The sequence below is a fragment of the Grus americana genome, chromosome Z (assembly GCF_028858705.1).
Source record: "Grus americana isolate bGruAme1 chromosome Z, bGruAme1.mat, whole genome shotgun sequence".
NCBI classification, from domain to species: Eukaryota; Metazoa; Chordata; class Aves; order Gruiformes; family Gruidae; genus Grus; species Grus americana.
Genome location: NC_072891.1, coordinates 10094949 through 10121786, shown reverse-complemented (window position 1 = coordinate 10121786; position 26838 = coordinate 10094949). Strand labels below are relative to the sequence as shown.

The window sequence follows — 26838 nt, the reverse complement described above, 5'->3', positions numbered from 1 at the left end:
AGGGTGGCCAGGCTGTGCATGACTCCTGAACCTAGACTCCAGCCCAGCTCTTGTTCCTTCTGCTGTCAGACCACCCCAAGTCTAAACCCCTTCATTTGTAGGAGGACTGCTGCAGAAGACTGTTTCTGTTATTTGTCTCTGGATATACTCAGATTAAAGTGCAGGTGAACTGTGGACAAATAACGACTAGTTGCTAAGTATCACAGTAGGGCAAGAACCCACACACCAGCCTTGACCTAAGAATCTCCTAAAGTTTCCAATGCTTATCGCACAGCGCTGCAACCGGGGCTGCCTGCCACACTTGCAGGTATGAGAACGGCTCCATCCCTGCCTACAAGAACAGCATTTCCTACAACATTTAGATTTAACTGTTCAACCATGAAGTGGACATTTAACACCAACAACTAACCACTTTAGTTACGACATTTAGTATCTTCAATAGTTCCGTAAGTTTAAGTAAGTAGAAAGCCTTCACACATGCCTGAGAAAAAATTACTTAAAACACACCTTACCTCATAAATGTTGGGGTGCCACATTTTGGTCAGGAATCTGAAGGTAGGTGGTGAATATGGATAGTCGATAGGAAATTTAATGTGAGCCTGGAAAAGAGCAAAATATTTTAGCTATGAAACAGAACCAAAAAAAGAGAGATCAACCAGCAACCATTACACAGAAAAACTGGAAACACCAATTTCCATAAGGCCAATAAATTGTTCATTTTATGTATCAATGCCCATATGGCCTCACAGTATAACTCTACACTATTTCTTATAAGCAAAACACTAACTGAAGAAAAATTGAAACATCAGGATTGACCTGGGCTGGTAATGCTCAGAAAACAAGCCAAAAGGCATCTACCACATCCTAATTCAAGAAGCAGTATCCAACAACTGTTGATAAACAGCGTAAAACAGATTTGAAAAGGTGAAACTCAAGATACTCCTGCTGTCTTTCTGGGTTCACCTAGGCAAACTTTTTTAGCCTGCTTCTGAATAGACTTTTTACATTTGCCAGTGCAAATATTTTAAACCACTCTGTGTGGAAAAAAATTTGTTAGATACTTGGTCTACTGAGATCCAAACTGGGGGGTTTTTTTGCCTTTCTTGTGCAAGAGTTAGACTAGTCCATCTACCTGTGTTTCTAACACATTTCTGAGTACCACAAGGACATCCCAAGTCTGAATACCATCTGTGTCTGTTTAATAAATCAGTGCAACTTGATGAAGAAAATATTGATGGGCAATGACAGCAAATATTACCTTCCAGTGCCTCTGAGGTCAGCAGCCAGCTGTGGGGCAAGAGTCTCAGAGCTGAGTCAGTTGTGGGAAGACGGCAGAGATCCCAGCACTTGATATTAACTTCTCTGTGCTGTCCTGCCATTCACAGCAGTCAGAAAAACAAGACAGTAGCAAAGAGCTCAATCTGGACAGATTAAGTACCAAAACCACTCCGCTCTGAAAACGGGACTCACACACTGCTTGCTGTGGAGCACAAACCCTTCCCTTGGCACTGCTCAACCAGCCAAAAAGTCCCAGCACCAGTCTAGCACGGTATCTCCAGAGAAGCATCTCCTGGCCCCTGCACCACAGCCAGGCTCACGCGCAACTGAACACAAGAAGAGATCCCAAAAGCAAGATGCATGTGGTGAGAGCAGAATCTCAGGTCACCCTCCTTCCACTTAAGTATCTATCCGTGCCACTTGGACACAGGGCCTTGCTCAACAGGACAAACTATGGGAAATTTTATTCCTAGCAACACAAGCAGGCATCCAAACAATTTGGATTACTGAGCCACAAAGTACCTGGCTACAGTTTTACTTGTAGATCAGCATATTCCTTTGCCATGCAACCCAAGTTTTATAGGGCCAGAGTACTAGGTAGCCAAGAAAAGGTTTTCTGTTCACCTTTATGAAACAAATTCAGCAGCTCACAGGGCTTTACGTTCTGTGCATGCCCATTCATGACATTGACTGTATGTGGGTATGTTACAGCAGCACTGAGTCCTCACCCTGCAGTCATTTGCCACAGCATGCTCAGAACCAAAAGATTTATGATACTCTTAAACAATCCCAGCCCATGGTTTGCCAGTTACACGAATGGCATTGCTCCAAGATGAGCAAGCGAATGCCTCTTGTCACCACACCACCACAGAAGAGAGCGGCTGTTGCAGTGAGGATATGCCTGGCTCTGCAATGTGCCACCTTGCACTGGGAGCAGAGATTTACCCAGGGCAGAGTAGATTCACTTCAGCTCAAGTGCTTGCATCATGTAGCTGCAGACTCCTCTGGACCACTGGGGTTTTCCCAAGAAAGCCCATTCCTATGCTTACGTGCAGTTTCGTGATATTTAAGATATAAAATAGCCCAAGGACTGAGATTAAAAATGCAAGAGACAACAAAACTCAGGGTTGAGCTAGCTACAAGATTTCTTGGCAGGACCTATGTCTTCTACACAAGTATAGTTTCTAGGCAACAAAAAAATCATACCACCAATAGCATACCAGCATTATCATGTTTACATCCCGTATACATGGTCAAGGAGCTGAGGAAGCAGGTTTCATTCCTCTCAGTAAAAACCCTCCACTCTCAAATTGTCTAACCCTGAGGGTTTTGTTTCAAAAAGACCACTGCACAGGCTGAGCCTCGAGCACCAGTTATGGTCTCCCTGTGATGCTGACTCATGCAGAAGCTGTAGATCCTGGAAGACTATTTCAAGCTTCTAAATCCTGTTTTGCAGTCACAACTCTGATAGAAAAGGGCTATCAATCTGCAACAGCAATCATGGATTTAAATAAAGTTGGGGGTTTGCCACATGAAGGATGCCTCTTGAGCTCTGGCACCAGAAAACACAACTGGGGAGAAATATGAGAAACCTTTTCTTCTCACATAGAAGCAGCTAAGACCCAAGCTTGCCTGTAACCAGTTGCATGTTTATAGAAGTCAGTCACATTACATAAGCCATTTCTAACTAGCTTGTGTTTAGCACATTGAAAGGCTGTACTGGAGCATAAAGCAAGTGAGGCATCTCTACAAACCTGATTTCAAAGCCAAAAGCCACCAAACTAGGAAACTCCACATTACTGGCAGGGATTTTTTCCAGACAAAAAGCATCACTTTCAGGTCCCTATGCTGACATCGTTCAGAATTTGGAAAGTGAAACCAAACGCTTTTCCAGCGCATTACAAACAGGTCCCAGAGAATTACTCTGCATCTCTTCTGCAACTGAAGTAATGAGAAATTATGTAAACCCACTCTGCTCTCACTGAATGCTATTCAAGTTTCTAAGGGGGTTAAACAAGCCAAGAATTTCTAAGACAAGTTGCAAGACTGCTTGCAAAGATGCACTAACAGCCACAATTAAAGGTAAATTTTTTTTCACTAAAAGCCCAATTCTAAATATGTTAACAGACAAAAAGACCATATTAGACAATAAACTTATTTTTTAAATAAATCAGTAGCTCACAGAAAGGCTTCCCCCCTACAATTTCATTGATGTAAGGCAAATCAGTTATCTGAGCTTATTTCTGGTACGTTCAGCCAGGCACTGCTAGGTACTAGAGAGAGGCAGAGTTTCAGGGCAGCTTGTTGTTAGCTCAGTTACAACCATACAAACTAATTTAGGAGGACTGATGATGCAACTCACTCCCCCACTGACAAGTACCCAACCATTACTGCATTCACCATGTGTTTGGCTCCTCTAGCTGAGCTTAAACTGAACAGAAATAATCTTATTTGTGTCCTGATTTTAGCCACCAGCTCACCCCTGGCTCTTTGATAGCACTGAGCATACTCAATAGCCAAGAATGTGGAGACCACAGCCATCACCACATTCCCCCTTTCCCCAATTCATAACTAGTCATATTTGTGGTCCCTAGAAAAAAAAATAATCTCCTCTGACATTACACTGAATAGACTAGTCTGACAGATGATTCAGCCATTTACAGGCATAAACAGCTAATGCATAAGAACTTCAATCTTTAAATTACATCACAACACATATTTTAAGAATATTGTTACCAGCATGGTCACTTTGTTTTCTACTTTACTGCCTTATTCCCATCCATCCTCATTAGTGACTGCACTTCAGGTTTCTTATTTTTCTTCTGTTTGGATACAGCAAAGCCATAACAAAATCTATGTATGGCAGAAAAATAAAAAGTCTTACTAGATACTATGTTATTTGACTGAAAATACAAGCCTAATGTTTCTACCAAACACCAAATTAAGTATTGATTCAGTCACAATGAATAGTTACTAGAGTGACTTTGTTTCTGGAGATCTTGCCATGCACTTAACTAGATACTTACATATTAATATCATCTGCCTTTCAGTGGCGAGGACTGACACAGGTAGGACTCCCTCCTAGCTTCAGTTGTCTACAAATTCAGTATCTATCCCAGCCTAGCTGCACATGACACTTCCATGGTCTGAAACTGATGTCTTCTCTCAAGCTGACAAAACTTAAATCCTCGATTTTTAGGCAGCAAGGGTAGGAATGATGAATCCATCCTATCTGCCCACTGCAGAAAGACCATAGGAGGAAGAGCACACATTTCCTGGAAATCCACCAGCATTACAACTGACCTGATTTGGGGAAATCAGGAACACCCGCAGCTTTTGTAGTGGCCAACAGAAACCACAGCTACTTGGTGTTTCAGGAAGTGCTAGTTAAAGATAATTTTTATTTTAAAACATAAGTATAATGCAAGCCCTGTGAAAATGCATTAGTGAAATTGAGCATCTTTTGCAAACTGTATTTAAGATCAGATACAAAGGAAGCATTTGAGTTTTAAAACTATTTTGTGGGGTTTTTTTAATTATTTGCTACAGAGAAGCTCATACTGACTCCATGTGCAGATACCACCATGGCCTCCGACAGGTCATCCACCCAGCCCCAGTAAGAGTTACAGCACTTGGAGACAGCACAAGGCCTCTACATTTTCCTTTGTAACAGGCATAACCAGGCTCCTTGTTGTGCACATCATCACTTCCTGTAGCTGCACACCTAATAAATGCCTCCTGCCAGTGTGCTGCTAACTACACCACACATTTAACATACAACAAAGCCAGCAAGAACAGAAACTATGAACCACTAGTGGGTTAAATGTTAATATCTAATCCCACAAAATGCACTTTACCACTTCTAGCGCATCAAGCATTTATAGAATTCCTCTAATGGATTCTCCTTTTCCACATTAAGCCTGGATTAGCACATGCAGTATTAAATACTATGTACCAGAAAACACATTCAGTAGAGGTCAGCAGTAAGTATTAGCAGTCTGTTTCTCACCTCAATGATGTTTAAATCATCTTGATATCATCCAACTCCAGAACCTGTAAAGTAACATTAAAGCTAGCCACATTGCATTGTCAACTATTTGACAAGGTAAAAATGAACGTAGGACCAACACTGCTATTTTAGCTCAAGATATTATGACTTAGGACATAAGTAACTTCTTGTGGCAGAGCTGGGCACTAGCCTGGTAATTTAGTTCCAGTTCTGGCCTTATTTCCCAGCAGCACCACATCAATGCTTATTGACATTCATTGTACTTGTAGAGAACTAGGACCATGTCTCTGACCCAAGTTAGAAGATGAGTGACCAGGTGAATTTGTGTAAGTCCTGAAAACTCCCTCACAATTGCAATGGCCATATGAACACTAAGAGCAGCAAACCCCTTATATTATGTATTACTTGCACTGTTTCAGAAGTAATTTTGATCACAGAGACCTGAATGTGAAGAGTGAACTAGATCTCATAGAAAGAACATGAAGCTTCTAAACAAGAAAGAAAATAGAAGCACAAGTCAGAAGGCCAAAGATGAGTCAAGAAGTGAGGTTAACTTACAAAATCAGAGACTGGTTTGACAGGCAGGAACCCATTCTTGTTTCATATTAAATCATACCTATTATATCACTTCCTAATTTAGTTATCTGGCTGTCATTACAATGGAAGATTCCTCTGATATAAACTAGGTTTTCTTTTACCAAAACTTCTTCAAATAGTAAATTGGTATTAAATATTTCTCTGTCCATGTAGCCATGTTCATAAAGCTGGAACTGTTAAGTCACCCAACCTGGCCAAAGCAAAAAGCCTGAGATAAAATGGTCCAAGTTACAATTACATCTTTAAAGAAAGGGCTTTGACCCACATACTAGTTTTTTGCTCCTTAGATCTGAAATCAGGACTAACAGTAGACATGAAACCAGGGCTGAGCTGGATGATAAGGGAAGGATTCATTACAGCCCTGTTAAGCTGGTTTGCATCCTAGCTCCTGTTCTTCTACTTTCATATTGCTGTTGCCTGGGCCATATCTCAAGGGATTCGAGTAAATAAAGCTGCTCTGAACAATGATATTAGAACAAACAGTGCCTGGAAACCAGATGAGTTTCTTCTAGCGTTACTCAAAAGAAACAAAATTATTTTTTTTTAAATATTGTCTCCCTTTGATAACCTACAAGTTTAGTCTGGATGTTCTAGTCTTCATGTTGATAACTGCTCGTGGTAGGTGCTACTCATCTCAAGACTGAGTTAGCCTGCACAAGTTAGCTGTGTTTAGGATCTCAAGCAGCTCAGCAGGTAGATACTCCTTTCTTGCAGCGGGTTTTACAGCAGCGACAGTCTGTGGTATTGCCCAGCTAATTGTGCCATTCAGTCTGAACCAGGCGACAACCATTTTGGCTCCAGCTAGAAACACTCATTGTCAGTGCTCTTGAGCAAGGGAGCATCCAGCTTCAGACAGGGCAGCTGTCAATGCTCTCATGTGCAGAGCTTGCTAGGGACAGAAAGCTGGGGACAGGCTGGAAGCCAAATAAGAAGTTTCCCTTGGCCAGAGGCCACCTGCACACTTCCTGAAGCTGTTGCCCTCCCTGGCTGCAAAACCGAGCACAGCCCCACCAGCACAGGGCCAGATGCCCACCTCCAGCTCTGCACAGGTCAGTCCTGCAGTGCACGTGGTTTGACAGAGAGGTTCTTCCTGCCTCAGCTCGCTATCCCAGGCTGATAATGTCAAAGCAAGAGCATTTCTCAGCATGGCTAGACTTCTGAACTCCTTAGGATAAATCCCTAAGGCATAGCTCTGTTGCTTTGACCTTTTTTCCCCCCCCAAAACTGGGCAGTGCCCCCAGAGCTCACACAATGGAGCAGGTTACAGGCACATTCACCTACATTAGGCTAACAACTGCCAGGTTCAATTCCGTTACTTTTATCATTCCGTTTGACTTTACACAATGCTACAGAAAACATTACTGCAACAGCTGAAGGAGATTAGCATCCAGCAAGAGACACTGAATTGGAAACAGTGGCATCCTGAGTCATCCAAGTATTTCTTCTATAACCTGTCCATTTTCACTCCATTTTTGCATTTGTCTGCCACCTCATCACAGAAAAGGCAACTACCAGCAGCTGTGTAAGACCTAACACCAAACAGAACTACTCAGTCCTCTTCTGTATGGCAAGCTGCCAGCCCAAAAACTTTGCTGAGCTTTGACCACAGGAGCTGAGCACTAAATCAGTTTCAGATTCTCACTTGAGAAAGCTGACATCATGCTGAGGTTTCTGTATTTTCCTAGGAATTCCCATGCTGAAATATTACTAGATTCTGCCCCCAACTCAACCTTCACTCCAGGACTGATTTTAATAAAAAAACCTAGGAATGAATACATTGGAGATTGTGACAGGCCAGATGTGAAGAGACCTCTATACTACTGAAGCCCTTGTGTGGAGATTATTCTCTTGGGTCTGATGCTTTCCGGTTGCCCACAGACTGTACATGTGTTGTATGGCATGAAGTCAGGCTCGCTCGGTGTGTGTTATGCAGAGAGGCTAGTCTGTGTGATTATCTTCCGGGCAGAAACACATGACTCATTTCTTATTTATATCTGTACAAACACACTGACTTCCCCATTTGGACAAAATAGAAAGAATAACTCCAAATGTGTGAAACTTAAGTCTTCCTATAGTGTCTAACACTTGCTGAAGGAGCCAAAGAGACTTGGTGATACTAGACCTAAAGTTTACTCCTAATCATGTATTTTCTCTTAGATCTCTGCTTTAGAGGAGAAGCTGGCACTTGAAATAGTCCTACTACAGGTACAGCTGAAGATAGTGGCACCTGAACTGGTAAAGCTCTAACACTAGTGCAGCTGTTCTAGAAACAGTTTGTGACTACTTCAGAAGAAGCAATTTTCTAACTCTATTTGCAAAAATGACAGAGTTTTGCTGAGCAGTGGCAGGAATATTTGAAGCTACTTATTCAAAGTATCATGCTACATTACAGGCATCTCTGGCAGCATGTGTGGAAGCCCTCCAGCCTGTGTAGGGGCTGACACTCTAGGCACCGCTCTCCACTTCCCAGGCTTCAGGGTCCAGAGATTGTCTCTTTTATTAAGAGCTGCATTAGCCTGCAACATCTTCAGCATCCTGTTCAATCTCGTGTTTTGAACTTCAATCTCCTGGGCAAGTAACTCACTTTCTTGAAGCAGATTTACATACAGGCATGTCTATGGAATGACTGAGCACGAGAGACTTCAGACTTATCCTGATCATTTCTAGTTTAGTTTGCTCAAATTCAAGTGATCATGACCAAAGCATATTCGCAGCATTTGGTGCCAAGCTTGACAGTTTCCATGAACTCATCTATTCACTCCCTTGTTTGCATACTCACTGAAACACAGCAGACTGCTTTATTGTTCTGTGAAGTAAGCCATACTGTTTGCAACTGTGGAGTGAAAAGATATCCAAGCTAGCTCAATATACAACCACCCTTCAGCCTGTTTTAACTCTTTTTAGACAATTCTTTAAACAAGAACCATTCATGAGTCAGTGAATGACTAGTTGCCTTGATTCTCTTCATATGGAAGCCAGGCTAGATCCAAGAGGAAAGCTCTCCTCAAGGGACAGGCAGTCACATGTTCTGCTAAAAACACAGGGCAGGTCTTGATGCAGTCACCTCTTTCATAAGCAGCAAGGGGAAAGGAATATTTATAGCATTGTAAGTGTAAACCATAGCACTGTGCTGCAGTGTTACACAACTTTGCCTTTCTCAGCGCAGCAGGCAGCAGTTCTTCTAACAAGACTTCTCAAGCTGGCATACCAGCCTTTATTTAAACAAGGGATATAGGTTTCCAGAAACTGAACGGCAGCACCTAGGAACTGCAGTAAAAATCTTATCTACGCTGGCTCCCACACAGAAGCCAGCTAAGCACTTAGGCACCCCTAGTACTTGGTTTTTAAGCCACTGCAACTACTGATCATGAACCCTCCTGTTTGGAGCTGGTCACAGGCAGTAAATCTAGGCAAAACACAGGTAACACTTACTCAGCAGTAGTAAGCAAGTCTGCCAGGCTGTACTACTTGCAACCAAAGAGCTAAATACAGCAGCACCCTCTCCTAGTGTGGAGACAATCAGCATTGTATTAGTCTAGATTTATAATCCTATACAGATACAGCTGTATTATGCATAGCCCCAGTGTGCAAGTATCTAATCCTGCATGAGCCAGTGAGTTCCAACACCTATGCAAGCTGCCTCCCTGCCCAGCAGCCTCCAGTTCATGCAGGAACCTGCACCCTGTCAGAAGGCATTTGCTAGTGAGAAGTCCACATTTAAGACACTCAAGAATTTTCACGTTATTGCATAATGATGTGTCCTTCAGCTCTATTATCATAGGTTGCTTCAAACAGATCAAGTTTAAGCTAAAATAAGTGCATTAGCTGCTACATACCCATCCTTGCTTCTAAGGTTATTGTTTCTACGGTAACAGGTTTTAGGTGGTTTTTGCTAGTGAAGAGTCAAATTCAAGAGGCATTCAGCATTCTATCATTCTCTGCCTCTTTTCACCCCTGCCTTGTGCTTTAGATGATTTGGAGCTCACAGCATTACAATCAGTGTAGCTTTACTCATGAGTAGCAATGACTTGATTGCCAGTAAACTGCACTGCAAGGGATAAGAATTAAAGAAAGATGAATCATAGCTCAGATCTCATATATAGTTTTTCAAAACAAGACACACACCCCCCGCAATTCCACAATATTATTGAAGTGATAAAGTCTGAATTTGAGCTTTGGACTACTAAGGAAAGGGAGCCCATTTCAAATGAAATGTTTAATTCATTTAACGACTTCAAAACACAGACACCCACCTTAGGTCAAAAATCAAAACACAGAGGTAGACCACTGAGGCCTGCAGAATATTAAGCTGCTATTTCTCACACTATAAAGTACTCTCGCCTGGGCTGGGGGGCAAAAGCAGCAGCCACCAGCCCAAATCTGCCGCAGTACCAGCTCCTGCAAATATATGTGTAACAGCTGCAGTACACCAGGCAGAAGACTACTTCTTACACTGAAGAACTGCTTTAAAAAAGCAGATCAGACAGCACTGCTGCTGTAGTCGCAAGGACAAGACACTCAACTGCTTTGGCCTTCAGTGGCTCCAAAGCACTACTGTTGTTTGAACCACATCTCAAGTTGCCTTATGTTAGGAACCATATAGACCAACACAGCCCTAAGGAAACAGCTACTGAAGAACATGTCCCTTCACATACAGTCCTCATCTGCAGATCACCAGGAAGTCACCTCCCTGCTGTAACAGCCATGCTCCTTTAAAAACCTAATTACACATGGCTAGACAAGAATCATCTACAAAATGTTTGTTCTTGACGATTGTTAATACACAGCATTGATATTTCTACCTATGTTCCAACTAGTTACCATGTCAATGACTAATATGACATCTACATAAAGCCAGAATCCTCAGTTTGCTGAAATATCTCTTGAAAGACCCAGCAAAAGGGTGCAAAGCAGGTTGATTCATCTGCAGTGCAGCACAGATATTTAAGGTACCCTTTATACTTCTGCTAAAAGCAGAACCAGTGCAATTGAGCTAAGCTTGGTACATGAACGAACATACTTGAAGTTCAAGCTTGTATCTAATTACTTGTAACCGTTTACATTAAGTTTGAAGGTATACAGGGTAACAGTAGCAATTGGGAAGAACAACATCAGACTACCACTGGTCAGAATTTCAAGGTCAAGACAGAAGTTTAATGACATAGATGTAACATGAGAATACAGGCATGCAATCTGATCATTTGGACAGATAAAGCTGGATCTTGTAGGAAAGTTAGAGGAAACTTGTACAATTGTGTGACTAAAAGCAACTCTTAAGCAGCTCTAACTGTGCAGTATTGCCTATCAGCACCAAGAAAGGAACTGAGGAGAAATTAAACCTCATTCAATTTCTGTTCCTGCATTTAAGCATGTCATGGATATTATTCAAGAATATTTGAAGTGGCCTATATAACTTACCTTTAGAAGAAATTTGTGTGAGACACAAGCCACCACCCATAAGTGGCATATCAGAGAAGACCAGACCTGTGGTAGATTGACAGTGCTTTTAGTGACAACTGGAGTGTGGAGGAATGAAAGCCTCCAAACACAACAGTGGGGAAAAACACAGGGCAGTCTAAGTTGAGCAACAAGACAAACTGCAGTAGCAGACTGGCAGTAAGAGCTCTTGCAAGAGGCACTGCATCTATGGCTATGGAGATTTGTAGAAACAGGTGATACCTCAAGACAGAGCAAGTTCTCTGCTGTGAGACATCACTTTCTACTTACACCCTTCTGGTATCTATCTTCTGGTGAATTTTGAAGAACTTTTTCAGCTTCACCCTTTTTAAGGTCTTGAAATTTAAGAACACTAGCTGAATGCTAGAGAAACAGATAACAAATAACCTTCCAGTTGGTCATCATGTGTATATGCCAGTAGCCACACAGCACCTTATTTTGAAGTCTCCACAGAAACAAGTCATGCTGCTTTCCTACCAAGACTCATCTAAAAGCTCCTCCACTTTCTAAATAATAGAATAATCACATGTAAGTATCTATGACTACAGAGATCACTGATGCTTCATCTACAAAAACGCATGCTATGACTCCAATAGCTCCACTACAGTGCTCCAACATGCTGCCACGCTCAAAAATTGTAGCATCCACATGGTCTGTTTGGGAACTGGATTATCTCTTATTCCATTCAGAAAAAAGTGATACCCACACATCTGCAAAAACTTAAGACCTGAGCACAGGACTTGCTTGTCTACAGAATAAGCTGAGGGTACCAAAACCCAGGAATGGCAGAGAACAGAAAATGCTAGCCATGATCCCATGATGATATTCTTTCCTGTCTTATAAGATTAATTCTTGAAAACTTAGTCTTAATGTTGTTAGGCTGTTTGATCAGAGCCTGTACCTTAGACATACTGCACCTGATGTAAGATGCCTACACCCTATCAAATTACAATGCAGTAATAATCAGTTTGCAGCAAAAGTTGACAGTGTTTTCAGAATACAAAAGTACAGCCCTGTCATGGGAAACCTACCCCAGACATACATGGAAGTGTCTGAACTCTAAAATAATTTGTGCTGGTAATTATAGCCTTACCCATGCTGGGATAAAATATGTTGATGTTAAGAAAGTTATTTACCCACACTCATCATTACAAATATTTTCATGCTTGTTTCTTCCAGTTACTAGCAAGCAACACTACAAGCTTCTAGTCAACATTGCTTTAAAGTTCAGCAGTAGTTAATGATCAGTAACTATTTCAAATTCATGATTCAAGTTCAATCATACCGTCAAGAGGATGACTGATTATTTTGATTTAAAAATGAATTCCTTGCTTGTAAAGAGGTGTTACACTGACAGATTCAGACATCTGCATGCTACTTAAAGCATGAGCTATTTCCTGACACAGAAACATATCCAAAGCATGACTTGGAGGAGCCTCTAGTGGTGATAAAGTAGATGTGATTACAAATTAACAGATGCTTGAGTACATGCTAAACAGCCTTGCTGGTATTCACACTAGCTTACAGATGCATTACTCCTGCAGTAACCACTCAGGTTACCAGTGATCAGCATGTGAAAGCCACACACACACACACTTGGTATCAATTAGGATGATTTAATTAGTGTTCTACTTAAAAGTTTTACCTTGACTTGATTCAATAAGGGAGCAAGCCAGCTTGCTTCTTGTCCACTTCAGCATGCAGATAACATTTAGCACAAACATCCTTACCTTCTGTGTGCATAGACACAGTTTATTTAAATAGTGGCCTGTGTCAGTATGTAACTTGGTGCAAAAATCAGGTACGGACACTGCTCCCTGTTCCAGGAAACTTTCAGAATTCTTTATTCAGTTTAAGATTTGCACTGCAGAAACACTCCTTTGAGCAACAGACATTAAAGCAGTATCTTCCAGAGGTACCAAGACTGGGAAAGGACCTTTCCAGAGCATGAACTTTGAGAGTATCAACTGGAAACAGTTCTCCTTGCTCTCTGTTTGGCAAGCCTGAGAGCAGGTATCATTAACTACACAGTTTCTCCAATTCTGCAACCTGTTGCAGCCACACTGATGTGGCACAAAAACTGGAAAGCTAGTTTCACTCTTTCAGGAAGCCCTGAAACATTACACTTTTTGGTAAGTATTAATACTTATGTAACACTTTTTTTGCTTTTCTTTTGTGCTAGGCTAAAGAAAGAACACACCCATTTGGTGATTTGCCTGCATCCACTTGCATACACCATTTAGATTCCAGTAAGAGCCCTTAAAGAACTGGTGGATTTAAGTCTCATCTGACATCAGGTACTGAACAATACAGCCAACTTTTGGTGGCAGTTAACAGGTTCAGACACTGAAAAACTTAACGTTGTTTCAGCACTTTGCAACTACACTCTGCAGACTAGACGCTGTCAAAGTACTTCAGAGATTTGGTTTTTAGCAGCTGAAAGATTTGTCTGACAACTGTAGGTGTCTATCTTCCTTATGACTTCATCTGATATGCAGAGTAAAGTTTCCCCAAAATCAAATTATTAACACAATTGATGCCGAAGTTTTTTCAAATACTACCTAAAGTTATACAGCTGTTTGCAAACTAACAAGCCATCTACACATGATCAGTACACAGTAATTGCCACTTGCTGGGGCTTGCCTTAGAAGATCCAGATATAATTAAATAAAAAGTATAGTCCTCAAGGCCTTCTCAACCTAATAAATAATATAAGAAGCTAATCATCATCATATCTTATTTAAATTATAAATATAATAAACCATGATGCTGTGTTAGATCTCTGGATGATAATTATACCACAAATTGACTGGAAGTCAAATACAATTTCTTTCCCCCCTATGCAGCATACAAAGTTATACTTTTACCTGGTTACAATTATATTCTTGCATTAATTCATTTCCTGAAGAAAAAAACAAAACAAAACAGAGTTCTCTAGATACTACCATGGAGCAAGCATGCAACAATGTACATTTAAGAGCTCTGTATGTCTTGGCAGATTTAGGAGGAGATCACAGCATTGGCCAGGTTGAAAGAACACTGCAAGGTAACCAGAGTCAATCATTCTTCTCTAGTTGCTCTACTCCACACTTCTCAGTTGTTTCTCTACAGAGCAGCTACATGCTGGAAATTTTAGTCTAAGAAAAGCCTTATGCTATACATATGTTTTCAGTTTTAAAATTATCTAGCCATACAAGGGATAATAATGGAACATAACAGCTCACAAAAAAACATCTCAGGTTATGCACCCTGTCATATTGCAGAGTTTCAAGCAACATGTGGAGGGATTACCTGCACTACAAGGGTGGTGGCATGGGGGACAACTGCAGGAACTGATTCCAAGCACTTTCCCAGAAAAACCCCACAGAGTTCCCTTTCTTCCCATTCTTGGACATTCAGCATTATCCACTAGAACCATTGCTTGGTCCCTCCTACCCCACCTTGTCCCAGTTTTCATAGCCTCTGAGGAAAAGCTTTTTCAGCCGAACAAAATGGTCTCCATTAGACACTACAACAGCAGTAACTTTCACCAGCACTGAAGGCCATCTGGGAAGTTGAGTATCAGATCTAAGAGCCTCCCTTGCTGTACCAAAAGGCTTATTACAGACCAGTACAATTTGCCTCCACATCCCTCCAAACTTGAACTCGTGCTGTGAAACAAAGATTATGCACCTCTTAGGAACAGCCTCGTCAATGCCTATAAAGCACACCAAGGCAGGAATTTGGGGTTATCGGTGTAAGATACACTTACATGCCTGTTGCGAAGAAGGATCAACAGCCAGTAACCTTGGCCATGCCACCGCATATTTTCTGCATCAGGCACGTGAACAGCTCCACCAAGCAGCACAACTGTCTCTAAAGACCTCTGCACATCTAAGACCCCTAAAATTACTCCTGCCTGCTCAGCACTGTACTGATTTATATCCAATACTGTTGGTGCAATACAGAATATCCTGCAGATATCCAAAACTACTCAGCCTTTAACTGTCCCACTGGAAGCAGAAGTTTATACCATGCTACTCAAAGCTTAAGGCCAACAAGCTTGCTTTTTTAAATGCCAAACACCTCAAAGTCAACAACTCTCAGATGTTACAGGACAAAGGGGTTCAGCAAAATGGCACATGCTAACACAGCATCTTTTCCTACGCACCAAACTCATGGACAACTAACATCACTAGTGTTCATTTTAATATTCACATAATCACTACCATCTTGAACTTGTTAATTTTAAAGAAAATCCTCACACTGCTCTTGTAAGTGGACAAATTTCTTGGAAGTATAAAACTGCATTCCCACCACTTTTTTAAAAGCACTTTACTGCACCTGAACACACCCAGATGCAATGCTTATATTTTAATGTGAACATCTCATTAACACAAAGATGTTTTGCATTAACAGAGGAGCTTTCCTCCCCTGCATAGCAATAGCTAAGCAATCACACAAAGATAAGAGAAACCCTTTTAACACCCACTTTGCACCCACCCATTAGTACAGTCATGAATACCTACTGTAATAGGACTGCCTTCAGAGCTTTTTAGAAAGCTTAATTATCACCTTTGGCATCAATTAGGTCAGCAGAAGTTGGTGCTTTCTGAAACCTGCTGGAGAGCAATTCACCACTGCTAAGTGAATTTAGGAGAAGAAATCAAAGCCATTACTATCCCAATAAGTAGCAGAATCCACATATAGTATCTATGACATCAATTATATAGGTTTGTTTCAAGTCAGATTTAGAATTAGAGGAAGTGAAGAAAAAGAGCACATCTCAACAAAGATTTCCCTCTCCCGGGCATGGTACCTTCAGCTAAAGATTTCTTGATGCTCAGTCTTTTTCTCAGCCACACTGCTGCTGAAGGACTTTAAAGTATATTAACTTTAGTCCATTATCAATATCACCAACAAATATATGCATTCCACCCAAACTAGGTTTTAGCAGCAGGGTAATGATCTGTCTCTCAAACAGTTTGCAATTCAAGATATTCAGTATGGTTCCAAATTAGCATGCTATGCTTTGAACCTTGGAAAAGTCATCCCCTCCACCCTCCAATTACCACCACAAGTGGCAAGAGATTTTCTACAAATTCCTGTTACAGAAAGTATGCAAGTTTTGTTCTGAAGGTTAATGTTCAGTATTTACTATGTGAGAGGAGAAGCTCTAAAAAGATCCGTTTTCTTCAAGGGACCTTTTGATATTCCCCAAAATTTGAAGAGCTCAGGTCAAAGCTTGCTAGATTTTAGCATCAGTATTAAAGTAAGACAGCACACAACTCATCTGGGTATAAAAAAAATCAGAAGAACTTGAGAAGTTCTCCTGTGTCTCATTTTAAGACAGACAACATTTACAGTAATACACAGAGAGCATTATCAGGAATCCTTAACCTTCCTAACACGATATTTGAGCACTACACAGGTAGATGCAGGTTCATCTATCATAGGAACCAGAGCAATTGATGAAGATGCCTGCCTTTGACTGCATCACCAGTCTTCAACACATACAAAATCAATATGATGTAATTTATTTTGCTAATCCTTTCCAAATACTGTATACTCCAAACAAGCCGGCAATGTAAGTTGATTAGTCAACACTGACAACCTAGTCAATGAGTCCAAGAACAAAAGGGGAACAACATCTAATCCATTCATGGCTTCTGCTTTGGTATCCCAGGAAACCAGCTGCAGCTGTTTGGTTCAAGTTGTGTACTACAGCAAAAATGTCTGCAATCCAGCTCTCATAACCAGCATTTCTACAACTGCTAAGTAGTGTTTATAAAGCAGAGCAGCAGCTCATCTATAGAATCTGGAGCATGAACTGCACAAGCAAAAACGTGGTATGTTCAAGGAGTCAGTGCACTCCCATCTCAAATGTTTTGGCTAGGTCATCAGACACTGCCTATATTAAATTTGCAGAAACATCAGTATAAAACCTAGCTCACTTGCAGAGAGCAGCCTAATTAAGTAGGGGAGCAGGTGATACCAGGGTATCCTAGGTCAGATGGTCACTCAGTTCCCTTCCTTGGAACCAACCCCAGTGACTCCTTGGTCATCTAACTCTAGAAAACTTCAATAACTTCATTAAACACATTTAGCCCTTCCTCAAATGTAAGCAAAAAGCATTGGCTGGAAGGTTTTCTACCTAGTAGTATTTACTTTGTAATTTCAATGTCCTAGCAGCCCTGGTCTCTTCCAACTAAGCTATTAGATCATTAGCTTCTAGAATAGTCTGCATAGCCTAGAATAGTCTAAAAATCCAAATTTCACTATGTGTGCCATTTCAGTCTGCCTTGAGGCATTTATCTGGCTGCACAGGAAAGATGCAGAGAAGACACCAAACCAACTACCCACACTCCAGAAGTCAGCATTCAAACTCCTGGATTCTTCTCAGAGGATGCTTTCATAAAGCTGTATCTAGTCCAATATTATTTTTCAATGTGCTACACAGTTCAAGTGGTACTTACCACACAGTAATAATACAAAATACGACTGTGGGGGAAATTAAGATTTATAAGAGACCCCAAGTGAGTCTCCGGTGTTCATCTCTGGGGGACAGGCTGCCACTCTACACATTACTTTCAGCATCTCAACTGCATGTTCTGCTAATTGTTCACAAAAATGCCTATATTCATTTACGAGGGATGACCAAACTGTATTTAAAGCCTTTCTTTTGTTGCTCTCTTCCTGCCCATCAAAATATACAATGCAAGTTCAGCTGCCTTAAGTTTTTATTAAAAACCCACCACACAGTATCAGAGACAAAACAATGGACTAAGCAGACATAAGCAATCATGTAGTACATAAATCAGTATTGGGAAGGACAACAAATCAAAATGTGACAGTTTGATTCAAGCATCAACTGTTTAGAAGTAACCTCGTATTAGTGCTAAAACCAGATTTGGAGATTTTTTCAAGCTGATTTTCCATGCAGTCAGCTTCACTGTGCTGTAGCATGAAAAGCCTGTCAACAGCAAGGAGGCATTTTAAAGTAACAGAAAATGTTATAGTGAACTCATTAAAGCACTGCAGAAGCTCAAGGGGTACTAGATGGTGAGTAAAGGTGGAAACTGTCTTTAAGAGGAGATTAAAGATGTGGCTTGGACTTTTCAGCTGAGGAGAGAGATTTCAATTTCAAGAAGGTATTGCGAAGAGGAAGCAGCATCCTTGTAAACTTTGTGGTTACAGTTGTCCAGGAGAAGTGATGGTAGAAAGCCTCCACATCACTATCTGAAACTTCTGTTGAGCTAAGCTCAAAATATCTTTACAAACCTCATGTCTGTATTTTTCCCATTAATGGGGGTGCCCTCCTTCCCCAGCTACCTTTGAAGAACATCACGTATCTTCTCACTATCAAGCTTGCTTGCTACCAACATGCCTTCTCTCCACCACTACAGACATTTGAAGTAGCAGCTATTACGATGCTCACATGTACAGTTATGCCTGTGCAAACAGCTGCAGCATACTAACTGCTAAGGGAAATGGCAAACCACTGGAAACTCAATGCCAAAATGGTCTGAGAGATTGTTTAGATTTATAGCCTTTACAAAAAAAGTGAGGACTAGCAGATACTGTAAGAAGAGCTAACCAGTTAGACACTGAGCTGTCCTCAGCTGAGGACCACAGTGAATATATTGTCATATTAGGACACAAGAAGCAATAAGAATTACTATGTCAAACAAACTATTAAGAATCAGATGAATGACAGTGTGGGCAGCATTATCACTGGCATTTGAACCCCCCTAAAACTAAAAATGCATAAACTATTGATTGCTACTTCTTACACTCAACTATGGGTCTGATAAATCCTCAGTATTATAGCTTAAGAAATACCTTAGCATCCAAACACTGTAAACGCTAACCAAGAAGTAAAGAACAGACCAGCACAAGTCACAGCAGAGGTTCCTCCTCCCACCCCTCCAGGCACCGTAGCTGCCATCACCATTTGTGCAGCCAGGTAATAAACTAGCTAGAAAGTCCCTCATTTTTAACTTAAATGGTTTATTTTGGAGGAAGTGACCACTTAGATCTTTAATTCTGGATTTAAGTGTTAACAGATTAGGCAGGACACAGACCAAGCAGACACTTGGCTCTTTCAGTAAGTGTGGGATTGCATATGCAGGAAAAAATCCCAACCAGGATCCTTTGGCTACTACTGAAATCCTGCACAAGTGCCTGTTAACTTTCCTAGCAGAAAACTCACAACAGAACGATTTTGTATACTGTCAGTTGTGGGTTTAAGTCTTAATAATCTGAAAGCTGCATACACATACTCTATCAGTACTTTTCTACTCTGGGAAGAAAAAAACCATAGCCAGGGTTTTTCTTCCTTTTCCATCCTGATATCCAAGCAATGTCTTGGCAGCTGTAGTGCAAGGAGATGGCAACAGGGAAAAATAATCTAAGCAAGTTACATTAGTGACCTACTTGTTTAGTGATAAAGATAGCTATACCAGTGATTTTTGATCAGACTTAGTGATCACCTGATTTACAATGCAGATTTTAAAACTAGGGCTACAGCAGTGCATGTACCTCTATGGAGCATGTTATTAACATCCCATGTTTAACTTTTTGGGAGAGCAGAAGAAACAAGCACTCACCAGAAGCCAGGTCTTACACAGCCTAGTTACAGCAGAAAAGTCACCTGTTGCCATCCTTCAGAGTATGCTGGGCTTTTAAGAGAGCTCTAATTTACTTATATTTGCATACCACAAGCTGTAGAGTGACCACCATTTTTGCAGCTCATTAGTAGCCACAACCCCTTATTGCATCTGTGGGATGAGTTAACTTTGCAGGTTTGGGAGCACCTAGCAAGTCCCACCCTCATTGTACTGGACGTTACACAAGCAGTAACACATATCTTGACCTTAAAAATGTCAACAGCACTGACTGCCTCCTGCAAAAGGAGACAAGTTTCATAATATGCTCCTTTACCCTTGTTATGCAAAGATTAGCCTCATTTGGGTATCAGATTGTTTGCTGCTCAAGTTACTCCACAATATTTTCACTCAGCCTCTTCACGGCATGGCATAATTTAAAGTATCAATGTACAAAAGCAGAAAGAGAAAAATCAGATGCTGAAACTAACACTGGACCACTAGCTACAAAGTCAGTTCTGGGTGCTTTTAAAAAAGCAACAGCAAAAACAACCAACCGAAAACTTGTGAGTCAATTTGGGCTTTGCAGGAAAAAGTACTTTCTGCTGGCAAGATGGCTCTCATGCTAGAAGCAAATATGCTGGCAGCTTTGCTGCAGATCCAGTATATTATATGGCTCAAAGTGTTTCAAAACAATTATCTGGAAGACATCTACATAATTAACTATTGTTTAGTGTTGCTCAGCAAAGTCATGTCATCTTTTCAAGATAGAAAGCCTGCACATACAAAGGCTGAACACAGTGGCTGTTTACAGCCAGTATTAACAGCAAGTGCGACAGCATTTCAGGCTCAACAGCCCTTGTCTTCCTCAGAGGGAAAAACGAGGAGTTAGATACTGGGAAGTGACCTCAGGAGTATCCAAGCAATGCCATACGTAGCACAAGCTCCTTTGTGTTTGCTGCAGTGTTGTCCAACCTTTCATAGTACTATGTGGACACCAGATTACACATTTCATGTAGGGCCATTTTAGTGGCTGCAGCCATCAGGATTAAAATGCTGTCATTCTCCTATCAGCAGGGAAAAAAATAATTTTTCTCAACAAATCCACAGCAGGGTAACCCATACCATGCACTAAGCTGTATGTGCTGCAGAGCTTGCATTCAGTGTACAATCACTTCTACGCTGGGCATTGCAGCCTGTATCATAGGGGGTTTTTTACACTTCTGCTCTAATCTCCAAAATAAACATACAAGGCAGTATATATCTAATTATATCTAAGGTGACACACAGCTCATTTGCTTTTTTACTGTGAACAGTTAGCTTTAAAAACAGTTAGTGCAGTATCAGATTAATGATCATAGAAGTCTGCATCACTAGTTCATTATCCTTACAGTTCAGTAGATTAACACAAAAAGCCACAACAGCAGGATTTTTAATTTGCAAATTAAACACTGACTGATCTGACATTCTTGTACATGTTATCATAGGACATAAAAGTTGTTTCCAATGTGAAATGATGTCTTTAAAAACACAGCTTCATCCAAGAGATGACTACAGCAAACTAATGAAAAAATTTCACCAGAAAAAACCCTAAGAATACACAAAGAAAGTCAGCCAATGACAACATCTTTATAAGGATGGATTTTAAAGTCATCTTCCTGTTACACTAAAATATTTTTCCTCACATAAATACATGACCAGGCACTGAGCACAGAACAGGAACTGGTTGAGGCTATCTCCTCACCCCATACGTAACAGAAGTGCCCTCCAAAAACATAAGGACAGAAGTTTAAACAGGAAAAAAGGATCCTGCACTCTCCAGAAGAAATTAATTAATAGCTACTTACAAGTAGCTTATCCCGTAATTTTCTGGACACTGCTAGAACATAAGTGAAATCCTAAGTGTGGCATGGATGAGGATGACAAGTCTGGTACTTGCAAAGTGCATCTCAGGAGCCAGAGCTGACTCAGGACCCACCCTGGGAAACTCCAGGTCTAAACCCAGGATTCTCCAATGTTCTGTCTCCGTAGTGCTTGGTGATCTAGCTAACCAAAGTGACAAGAAAGGACATGCCTCTACGTGTTCTGAACACTGAACTCTGGGAATTTAATACTGAACTTAACGTTACACGCAGGTATGTGTATGAGGCCAACTCGGAGCCTGAATCCTGTACATGACCACTTTTACCATGCATTTGGTTCAGATGACTGTCCTATTTTCCTCAAAAAAGCTAAACTGGGACACCTTATTCAGTCAGCTGGTACTGGGGCATTTGGCCCAAAGGCACTGTAACTTGCATTCTCCACCTTCTGGGTGGATGCCCTACCCTAAAGGGCACTAAGCGCAGCTCTCTCCAGCTTTCCCCTTGGCATCAGGCCACTGCCCAGACCGGAATGCAAAAGCCCAAGCCAGAAGACAAAGGGAGCCTGACTACTCAGAGCACAGAGCTTGGAAAAAAGCTGTCAGGATTATAAATATTTCACACTGGAAAGTGAGCTGATAAACAGGAGCAATCCCTCCTTCCAGCTGGGCACCTTAGGCTAGAGAGGCACATTCCCTCACCACTGGCTGGGTTTTTGGCCCTACCCCACTACGCAGTGAAGAGCCCAGGAGATGAAAGTTTCAACAAGGAGAATGAAGGATTCCTCAGTATAAACTCACAGGCTGATGACTCTGCTACCCCCAAAAAAAACCCAGAAGATAGGGGCTTAGTCTCTTCAAGATAAAGAGGGAACTGAACACATCTTCAAGGAATAAGCCAAGGCTGACCAATACTTTTGGCTGAGAGCCTCATAATAAATTTCTTGCACAAGCCAAAGCCCTGAGGAGGGCACAGGTGTCCCCAGAAAAGAGATGGCATAACCCCTCCAAGTCCCACTACAGAGCTGGGCACTTAAGTCAGGTGGCCCTTAATGCCACTCTTCAGTACTGAAGTTGTCGATACTTAGGCACCTCTGCACAATTTTAGTTCTTTACCCTACTTACCAGATTGCTCTAAAACTGTGATAGAGTTACAAGGCAAGATTGTATGGGATAAAAATATTGCAACAGAAGCACAGCAGGGATTATTTAAGAAGCCTGTATTATTTCTTAAGTAGAACTTTGACCTTGAACCACCAAACTTGCCTAGAACAAATGCATCTGAGAAAAGAACAAGGAATCAAAATCATGAAGTGAAGGCCTCTACTAGTAAAGCTAAACAACCTCCAGATCAGTCATCCAACCACCATTCCTCCCTTATCATAGCCATGTGTAAGAGCATGGTTAAACTGAAAGTAGCAGAATGGGATCCAGCAATGCAAGTCAGAAATTTGCATCAAGAGGGGGACATGCTTGTTTTCTTTGTGAATGTGAAGCTGCCTACAAAATACTCTCTACTTTGGGAAAGATGCTATCAAGCACTCTTAAAACCCTGCCATGACAGCACAAAAGCTTTGAAGACAAGCTTAAGAAAAGATCCAAGCTCAGGGCTGGCAATCAGGCTGATGCAAGTATCCATCTGAAGGAGTTCCCATTCACTGTTCAGAAGTGGAAGTATTACCAACATAAAAGTATAACAGGTCAGCACAAACAACATTTCAAAGGTTTCATCAAGAGTTAAACAATGTGAAAACCACCTGTATTTTGCTAATTATTGCTAAGCAACATTAAGGCCAACAGTTTAGCAGAATTCAAAAGGCATTAGGTATTATATGGGTAATAAGAACATCCACAATTACATTAGCTAGGATAAAACAGTTTATAAAAAGGATTAAAGGAATACCAAGCCTTGTGGCATGAGTCAGCCACTATATCATAGATAAATTGTTCTTTCTGATTGTTTTGCTTAGCATAGAGCAGCAGAAGTCATGCTCATTGTTCTAGCAACTGTTAGCTAAATTGCACCAAGGATCAGTCTACAAAAACCAAAATCAAACTAGATTTCACTTGCTCAGGTTCAGGCTTCTCTAATGAGCTTGTTCAAGTATGTATTACATTTATCTTGGAATAAAAACAACTCAGGACAAACTTTAACTGATGTATAATCACAAATGCTTGCAACACATTAAATTAGAATTGAGACATTTAAGTCACAGAAGTTGATGTGAATCATGCTCAAAGCCAGATCAAAATGAAACACCCAGATCATCACAATAAAACACTTCAGCAATTCTCTGCTTATTTCAGTAACCAGCTACTACTACCTGAAGCCAGAGAAAAACAGGTCTCCATCAGGCTTGCCTTCTCCTGTCCTAAAACAGATCAACCAGAGAATTGAGATCCTTCTCCATTCAGAAGAAGGTTTGTCAACAGTGGTAGGACTACTCACTCCTTTTAGAAGAGTTTAACTGCTTTCACCTCATACCTTGGACTCCAAGCTTGTAGCTCAGTGCAAGTCTGACAGAATAAAGATGTCCAGAAAACAAATATTTTTAGCAGCCTGCCTTCCTCGCATCTACAGACCACAGCTTAATTTGCCATTAGCCCCATGAAATGGCAGAGGGATTCAGACAAAGGAGCTATAATTACCAAGTCATCTCCAGCTGAAGTGTCAGCTACCATATGCTCTCTTCTGAAAACCCAGACTACACATGTGCCTAGTTTATAGAGCTCCCTATATCAAGCTTCATTTTGACAAGAGGGTGGTTTTGATTGTACCAGGCCTTTTTGGAACTTTTAGCTGTTAAAATAGTGAAACTAGACAGATAAAGAGTAGCAGATCCAAACAGCAGAGCAGCCCCCTGTAAGTACAGAATTCAGAGTTTACATCAGGTGATCCAGGCTTCATCCCATACTCTCTCACTTTTTTAATGAAATATTCTTTGCCCATGATAGGAAATATTTGGAAAATGTACCACTACTTCCAGAGGTGATTTGTGAACTTTAATCTGTGGATCACTGTCAGATGAAGTTTCAGAAGCCTTAAGAGGTCTGAAGTCCTGTATCTGAGATTAGCTCTTTCAGTGCAAGAACACCTTGAAGGGTCAGAGGGAGATGTGAGACAGGTTAAAAGCTTATAAGCCAGAAAGTGGGAAAACCTAAATAGGTATTTTTGCCATTGCTCCTTCAGCAAAAGCTACTCACGAATTTATAAAAAACCCCTACCATCGGTATCTGCATTACACCAGGGACTGCAATTTTCTACTTCAACATTTCAGTACTGCAGAAGCTGATGTCACTTGCCAAGGAAAACTTCCCTCTAATTTGGCAAGGCTTCAAATCAACTATTAATTGTAACACTGGCTTACAATGCTAGTAGAGAAAGTTAGCACAGGCAAAATCTCTTCTAAAAAATGTGGCTAAGCAGAAATAGCTGGTCAAATGATCAAAGCTTTGAATGAAATAATAACCATAGCACCAAACTGGATCCACATCACAGAAACGTCAAAACTGCCTAGTATCCTGACCATTACCAGGTAGCTTTTGAACATGCAGCTAAAAAAATAATAACAACATATATGTATAGTGATTGTTCCTCTATCTGTAGGACTTTTTCCTAAGGGGAAAAAAAAGGAAAAAGTGCTAAGACATTGATCGAACCACTAGTTTTCATCACTTATTGCCCTTTGCAGCAAGTGGCAGCTTATGATTTTTCCACTTCCATTTGAACATAGCTTTTGACCATGACTTTTCACAAGTTACTACACAAAGACAAGCTCAGAAACCAGCTATTAGATGAGAGGCAGAAAGCAGACACTTAGTCTCTAACTTTTCCGAGCATCTAGTGTTCTGCTTTAGATTCAGTGCCTGTAGAAATACCTGTCATAGTTGGCAGTTACAAATATGCTTGTGGCAGCAGGAAACAATTGGCTCAAACTCTGCTCATTTTATTCAGTCAGGCTTTCTCTGGAGTTTGTTTTTTGTGCCAATGTGAGGGAGAATTAAGTACTCCATAAGGAAAGGAAAAGACTAAAAACTTACTAGTTTTACCTACAGAACCACAAATCAGCATGTGCAATCACGATTAGCAAAACACACATGGTAAGATGTCTCAGTTTCTCAACACAATAAGCACCACAAGGGTCTAAAACAATCCCTGATACAGTTGCAGTTTCTACAATTGTGTTGGGTTTGCGTGGCAAGGTTTTGGTAGCGGGGGGGGGCTACAGGGGTGGCTTCTGTGAGAAGCTGCTAGAAGCTCCCCCCGTGTCTGATAGAGCCAATGCCAGCCGGCTCTAAGACAGACCCACCACTGGCCAAGGCCAAGCCAATCAGCACCTCTGTGATAACATATTTAAGAAGAAAAACACTTAGAGAGAGAGAGCTTTTGCAGCCACAGAGAGGAGTGAGAAGATTTAAGAAACTCTGCAGACACCAAGGTCAGTGCAGATGGAGGGGGAGGAGGAGCTCCAGACACCAGAGCAAAGATCCCCCTGTAGCCCATGGTGAAGACCATGGTGAAGCAGGCTGTCCCCCTGCAGCCCATGGAGGAAGGATGAGGGGGTGTAGAGATTCCACCTGCAGCCCGTGGAGGACCCCACGCCGGAGCAGGTGGAGGCACCTGAAGGAGGCTGCGGCCCGTGGGAAGCCCACGCTGGAGCAAGTTCCAGGCCGGACCGGTGGACCCGTGAAGAGGGGAACCCACGCCAGGGCAGGTTTGCTGGCAGGACTTGTGACCTCGTGGGGGACCCCACGCTGGAGCAGTTTGCTCCTGAAGGTCTGCACCCCGTGAGAGGGACTCCATGCTGGAGCAGGGGAACGATGAGAGGAGTCCTCCCCCTGAGGATGAAGAAGCGGCAGAAACACCGTGAGATGAACTGACCGTAACCCCCATTCCCCGTCCCCCTTGTGCCGCTGAGTGGGGGGAAGGTTGAAGCCGGGAGTGAAGTTGAGCCCAGGAAGATGGGAGGGGTGGGGGAAGTGTTTTTAGAGTTGATTTTATTTTCTCATTCCTCTACTCTGTTTTGCCTAGTAATAAATTAGATGAATTC

At 41.5% G+C, this 26838-nt stretch overlaps 1 protein-coding gene across 1 annotated transcript in view; it reads right to left on the bottom strand.

Annotated features, from left to right (window-relative positions):
• UBE2R2 (ubiquitin conjugating enzyme E2 R2) overlaps positions 1-26838 on the bottom strand; it is a 53056-nt gene that overhangs the window by 11789 nt on the left and 14429 nt on the right. The window contains exon 2 of the mRNA XM_054810111.1: positions 513-599. Coding sequence (XP_054666086.1) covers positions 513-599 — 87 coding nt within the window. The remainder of the gene's footprint in view (positions 1-512; positions 600-26838) is intronic.